Source organism: Pelmatolapia mariae, linkage group LG23 (assembly GCF_036321145.2).
Source record: "Pelmatolapia mariae isolate MD_Pm_ZW linkage group LG23, Pm_UMD_F_2, whole genome shotgun sequence".
Classification (NCBI taxonomy): Eukaryota; Metazoa; Chordata; class Actinopteri; order Cichliformes; family Cichlidae; genus Pelmatolapia; species Pelmatolapia mariae.
In genome coordinates this window covers 20,981,027-20,987,722 of record NC_086246.1, presented here as the reverse complement: position 1 = coordinate 20,987,722, position 6,696 = coordinate 20,981,027, and the positions used below count along the sequence as shown (strand labels likewise).

Sequence of the window (6,696 nt, the reverse complement as noted above, 5' to 3'; positions counted from 1 at the left end):
TTCCCCCCCTCCACCATTAACAAATGGTTCAGCCCATAGCAGGACCGGTGTTCTGACAAAACGTCCTACCTTGTCAAAACATCCTACCGTAGCGCTACCGTAGCGTAAATTTATGGTCTTGTCTATCAATCCGTGCTACCTTATCAGAATATGCTACCTTACGTGGTTAATGGCTCCATCGTACATATCTATAGACAGGACGTTCAGATGGCCAAATCACACTTAAAAACTTGGATTTATTTCGCTAGGACGTTGAGAACATGCTTCCTGCTTGGATTTATGTAGGTAGGATGTTTAGATGGCCAAATCACTCTATCAAAACATGCTTCCTGCTTGGATTTATTTAGGTAGGATGTTCAGATGGCCAAATCACACTATTAAAACATGCTTCCTGTTTGGATTTATTTAGGTAGGATGTTCAGATGGCCAAATCACACTATTAAAACATGCTTTCTGTTTGGATTTATTTAGGTAGGATGTTCAGATGGCCAAATCACACTATTAAAACATGCTTCCTGTTTGGATTTATTTAGGTAGGATGTTCAGATGGCCAAATCACACTATTAAAAAATGCTTCCTGCATGGATTTATTTAGGTAGGATGTTCAGATGGCCAAATCACACTATCAAAACATGCTTCCTGCATGGATTTATTTAGGTAGCATGTTCAGATGGCCAATTCACACTATCAAAACATGCTTCCTGCATGGATTTATTTAGGTAGCATGTTCAGATGGCCAAATCACTCTATCAAAACATGCTTCCTACTTGGATTTATTTAGGTAGGATGTTCAGGTGGCCAAATCACTCTATCAAAACATGCTTCCTACTTGGATTTATTTAGGTAGGATGTTCAGATGGCCAAATCACACTATCAAAACATGCTTCCTGCATGGATTTATTTAGGTAGGATGTTCAGATGGCCAGTTCACACTATCAAAACGTGCCTCCAGCACACAATCATCTAATGTTGACAAAGAATGCAAAGAGACATGGAGGGGAAAAAACAGCTGTGTTTATTAGAAGTTGTTATGTGTTTTCCTTACATTTTTTGCATTTATATTCTTGGTTGCTGTCTTTATATTTTGCACATGCAAAATGTGCCCATCTTTGGCAAGATTCACACTGCACCTGGAAAGGAAAAATATATAGCCCATATTATGTCTGGTGAATACTATTAGTCAACATTTTAAACATGATTAGCAAGTAGTGATACTAAGACTTATGTGTTTCTTTTGTTTTGTTTTGTTTTACCATTTCAATCATGCTGCGGTCAGCGTCAGCATCTAACATAGAGCAAACAATGCAGTAATCCTCAGCGTTCCCTGAAACACATTCATGGTTAGGTTTTAAGCAAACATAATTGATTAATTAAAAAATAATAGTAAATTTTTTCCACAAATACTTCATGGCAAATTAGTCCCCTGAATTAGACTTAAAGATGGGTCTTATCTGAAAGTGTTTGAAAAGCACTATTTGTACTGTGCTGTTTAAAAAGCACTATTTAAAGTGGAAGTACACACTCTAACGTGATAAGGACTTTACGGGACTTACCTCGATGTTCAAGTAGGGTGCAAGCTATCTGCATTCGCTCCAGCACAACTGCTTCTGTAGTGATTAATACTTCACTGACCTCTCCAAAAGCAAGGTAGCGTTCTGCAAACTGTGAGATTTCTCATTATTATAATGTAAAGCCCTAATTGTAGCTAACAATAAATGGAATCATTTGAATAAGGGTTACCTTTAACAGCAAAACTCCGCAACTGCTGGAATCCTGTTGCTTGTTGTGTAGCATAGTCTGTAACTGCCACTCCATGGTGTCTTCATGCCCTCTCATCCTCAGAAAATTCCTAGTTGAACAAAAATGTTTGTAATGAAACAAGAAATGTTTTATCTAAGAATAATACCTCAGTATCATACATACCGCCAGTTGCGCAGAATTTTCCTGTCATAAACACCTTCATTCCCCATGGGGTCTATGAGCAGTATTTTCTGTGCAGAAATGTTGACAATCTAAAGAAAAAGTTAATAAATTACAAATTACAATAGCTTTTGCCACTGAAAACCTATTTAAGAATAACACTTTGAGCAAGAAACTGCTTCACAACAAATTATGCAAATTAATAACTAAATGAACACATACCACAAGAATCCAGTGTGTACCAAAGTTCACAGGGCACAGCCACATGTCTTCAACTGGGAACTTCATCTGTGGGTTTGGAAGTGCAGAGTAATTTCGATTTACTTGGGTACCATGCGTCTCAGGGTGTTTTCAAATATAGTGTTTTTTAAAGAAACTGAACTCTGTCCTCAGAAATAGAAATGAGTCAACTTTTTGGACCACTTCTTAACTTTCAACTTACCTTGGTGAGGCATCTGAACTGCCCAGAAAACAACGAGCTTGCAACAACTGAACAGAGCAGGTGTACAGCATTCTGTTATTATACAAAAATGTTACAGAACAGTAAATACATTTTTTTGTATTTCAATATAAGTGGGCAAAGGACATTTCTTACTTACCTTTCGTCTCTCAATGACACGGTGCAGGTATGCATCAATGACCTGTTTTGAAAAGTTAGAGTTTATACACCAACAGCAACAAGTTCTGAAGTAACTGCTTGAGTGCTGTACACAAAAACTTGGAAAGAAATATAATTGCTGATAAAGGTTCTTTCTGCATATACTGGAACTGTATATGCAGTGGGTTTTATGGAACTGGTTATTATAATGTCACAGATGTCACAACATCTGTGTTGTTGTTGATAACAATCTTTCCTATTGAAGTGAATGGGTAGCTGTGGCTACAACTGTAGCTTGCCTTCACCAGTGTATGAATGTAAGAGTGAATGAATAGTGGAATTGTAAAGCGCTTTGAGGGGTCCAGAAAAGCGCTGTATAAATGCAATCTATTATTATTATTAATAAACTTTATCAGAGTTTTGCTATATAAACCTACCCGCACATTTTAAACTATTAATGGTGTCTGCACTGCAGATGCTTCAGAAGGAGCAGCACTTCAAAATCTGAATCAATAATGATAAAGTTCTCTTACCTCATCAGAAAGCCACCGTGACCCCTGCAGTGTTCGAAAAGAGGAATCATATAACTTGAATGGTCCAACAACTGACTCCAAGCGCCCAGTATCCTTTGCACGCCATAGCCTCTTTACTAAAAGAAAAATATGATAAGTTAGCTCAGGCATGCATGAGATTTTTAGTGGATAAGCTGGGTAAAGGCCAACGGGCCACAACAGGAAAAAAGTCAACACAATAAACATGCATTTTCACGCAGAGAAATAGGAAAGGTACAGCGGGTGGGCAAAAGAGAAAATTACTGACAGGCAGATCCATTTCCAGACTTCCACAAGCTCAGTGCATGTTGCATGTTTCTTTACATCCAATATGAGTTGAAGACTGCAAAATGCAAACAAAGTCATGCAATGATCAATCATGTTGCAACGCCAAACTGACAACAAATGACCAACGGGCCAAAAAGAGTTGTTCACTATGCCACCTTCATTTTCTAAGCTTTGTGTCCGGGAAGGAAGTTCTTGTTCACGCGTTTCGGGTCCTGGAACAGAATTAATCTCCTTGTGGGAGCAACAACTTTTGTCAGCCGTTTTGGGTGCATAATGAATAATAGAGGGTCTGGTATCCTCTGGACTTTGCTGGAACTGAGGGTTAGCAGTAGGATGGCAGGGGGGCATCTTCAGGTCTGTGCTGTTGTTCACTGTCTGACTATAAGTTGGGTATTTTTCATTGTCACTGACATTTACATGGTGGCTTCTTCTGTACGGCTTGATATGGTCAATGCTGTAGTGGTTTTTTAAAGTTGCTCCTTCCGTGTTTTTTAATCTCACACATTTGCCAGCGATGTCTTGAATGGTGTAGGGTCCTGAGAAATCTGGATCAAACCTTCCTCCCTTCCTTCCACGTTTCCTCATGTTCAAGAGAAGAACTTCATCTCCAACGCTGTACACAAGGTTTCTGTACTTCTTCTGGACTCGTCTGGCATAGGCTTCCTTTTGTAAGTCTTGGGACTTTGCCATATTTTCCTCTACAGTTTTTTTAACTTGCTCTTGTGCGTCTCTTGTAGAAGATACAAAGTCACCGTAACTCGACTCCTCAGGGAGAATGATGGAGGACAGCTAAAATTTTCACATTTTAAATTACAATGAAAATCATAATGGCAAATAATTCATGTGAAACATGAACTGAAAATTCTAACTATAATAAGTCATGTTTAAAAGTAAATATACTATTATAAAGCTTTGAGCAGAGAAAGCCACAAAGATAGACTCATATCATTTTTTGCATAGTCATTTTTCCCCTTGATACACTTCCATAGGTGAACACATTATACTTAAAGGTCTCCTCAACATTTGTTACTTTACATAAAGATACAAACATAAAGAAGTAACTAGTCACTTACTTTATCTTTGAAATGTATCTTGCATATAGAAGTTAAGCAGAGAAGATTAAAGCTGCAGCCAATATCAATATGCACAATTTCCAATTAAGATTACATTTAATTTATGCATTATCATAGTTGTTGCATAAATAGAATTCCTTAATAACACTTACTGGAACTTCAACAGGAACTTCAGAAGGATATGTAGCTTCTCTCCCATACATTAAACGGAATGGTGTGTATTTGGTTGTGGTGTGGACCTTGGACCTCAAAGAAAACAGTGTAGCATCCAGATACACATCCCAGTCATTCTGTTGACTGTTGACTAATTTTCTCAGGGCTCTACATGTGGACATAAAAAAACCACAATAGTGACAGTGTCTTAAAAGCAAATGAAATGTTACATACAAATAAAACATACCTTTTTATGTTGTCATTTGTCTTTTCGTCTAGGCCGTTTGTCTGAGGGTGATACGCTGCTGTGACACTTCTTTTTATTTTCATTAAGCCTTGAGTTGAGCTTCAAAGAAAAAAGAAAATTGTTTTTTAAAAACAATCACACACAACCTTTGGCCTGGCAGCTACTTGGCACACTGTGGCCAAGTATTTACCTAAAGAGAGGTATGGAAAAGTAAACTTAACACTTACCTCGTTAACATATTCTCTTCCTTGGTCGGATAAAATTCGTTTTGGGCAGCCATGTCTATATATGAGTGAGCACAACTGATGAGCAGCACTTTTTAATGGAAAAGCCTCAACCCATTTTGAAAAATAGTCCGTTGCAGTCATAATGTACTGGAAGCCACTAGACGTTTTTGGAAGAGGTCCAGTTAGATCTATTCCGATTAGCTCCCAGACATGTGACACCTGTCAGTGATAAAAGAATCACATTAATACATAATGTACATGATAACATTACTATTTTCTACTAAAATGCTACTGATATTTACCTTTATACACTGCAGTGGTTGCACAGCAGCCAATGGTTTTCCCATTTTTTGACACTGGTCACAAGCCAGGACCTTAAACATATTGAACGATCTTTATATTATCCAACAATCGCAATTAATTAAACAACAAAATTGCAAATGTTCTATAAAAAATACTCGATCAAGTGGCGAAACAGTGTTAATTACTGTACATCATCCTGAAATCTGGTACGGGTCTTCAGGATAACTATGCATTCTATTGGAGCACTGTTAACATACTATATATAAATAACAACTTTAAAAATACTTACCCAATTCCCAATGTCAACCGACATGCCATACCAGTAAAATCTGGAACAAATTGCAGTTCGAGTCTTGAGTACGCCAGTGTGTCGACCGATGGGACTTGAATGAAGCTCTTGGAATAGTCCCATGGCTTCTTCTTTTGTTTTTATCACTCTCCTGTTTCCAAACAAGAGCACTCCGCCTATATTTAAAAAATGTAAATTAATTATAACATGTATTTAACCAATAATTACATTTAGTTATTTATTTACATTACAATACTGACCCTTCAGCCTGAATTTTGCGGCGTATCTCCTAAGGGTTTGCCTCTGGGACTTATCGTATTCAGATGGGTAGGACCCAACGGACAGTTATGGAGAACAAATACGAGGAACTGCTCATGTTTCTAAGGAGAAAATCGGACAATTTCAACATGGCTTCGGAATCCATACAGTAAATAAAACGACTACACAACGTTACCGCGCAATTAACAAGTATGTGGTGCAATAGTACTTTCTTCGACATAACAACGGAGCGTTTATTCAACATAACGGAGCGTGGTGTCCAGTAACTGCAGGAGGACTAAAATAAATTGAGAAGGTTTGCAGAAGTTTAAAAGCACAAAATAAACACTTGAAATATGACTTCGAGTGAGCAGCTTAAGGTAAAAAATTATCATCTGTAATAAAGAAGTAAAACTTATAATACAAACATTTTTTCGAAAGCAACGAGATCGGCACAAGATCGGGGTAGGATGAAATAATAGGCGTGCACTATTTACACCGGAAACATGGCCGTTTTGAATTGTGCGCATGCGCAGTAACAACAAGTAGGACAGCTTGATAGGTAGGACGTTTTGTCAGAACACCGGCTTTTTTCTTGTTCTCAGTAGCAAGCATGCTTCTGATTGTGCCATAGCACATTTTGAACAACACCATGGGAATTTCGGATTTTACACAGGTGGTTGGATGTTACACTCTGGAAATGGAAGGAAGGTGAGTGTTATTAACCCTCTGTGGTCCACGGAGGGTCCAAATCACATGACTGATTTAAGCTGACATAGCAACAAGCTG

At 37.9% G+C, this 6,696-nt stretch overlaps 1 protein-coding gene and 1 long non-coding RNA gene across 2 annotated transcripts; both read right to left on the bottom strand.

The window, feature by feature from the left end:
* Positions 1-1,001: 1,001 nt before the first annotated feature.
* Positions 1,002-3,405, bottom strand: LOC134620855 (sentrin-specific protease-like). Its single transcript, XM_063467173.1, has 9 exons — positions 3,052-3,405; positions 2,520-2,561; positions 2,363-2,434; positions 2,143-2,208; positions 1,924-2,012; positions 1,741-1,849; positions 1,554-1,662; positions 1,254-1,324; positions 1,002-1,130 (listed from the first exon to the last, which is right to left on the bottom strand). The coding sequence occupies exons 1-9, from the start codon at positions 3,274-3,276 to the stop codon at positions 1,029-1,031; spliced, it is 885 nt and encodes a 294-aa protein (XP_063323243.1). The 5' UTR covers positions 3,277-3,405; the 3' UTR covers positions 1,002-1,028.
* Positions 3,406-5,140: 1,735 nt separating this feature from the next.
* On the bottom strand, positions 5,141-5,992 carry LOC134620856 (uncharacterized). The gene is made up of 4 exons (XR_010092150.1): positions 5,910-5,992; positions 5,650-5,825; positions 5,360-5,431; positions 5,141-5,276 (listed from the first exon to the last, which is right to left on the bottom strand). It is a non-coding gene; the product is annotated as an uncharacterized LOC134620856 (long non-coding RNA).
* Positions 5,993-6,696: the final 704 nt, after the last annotated feature.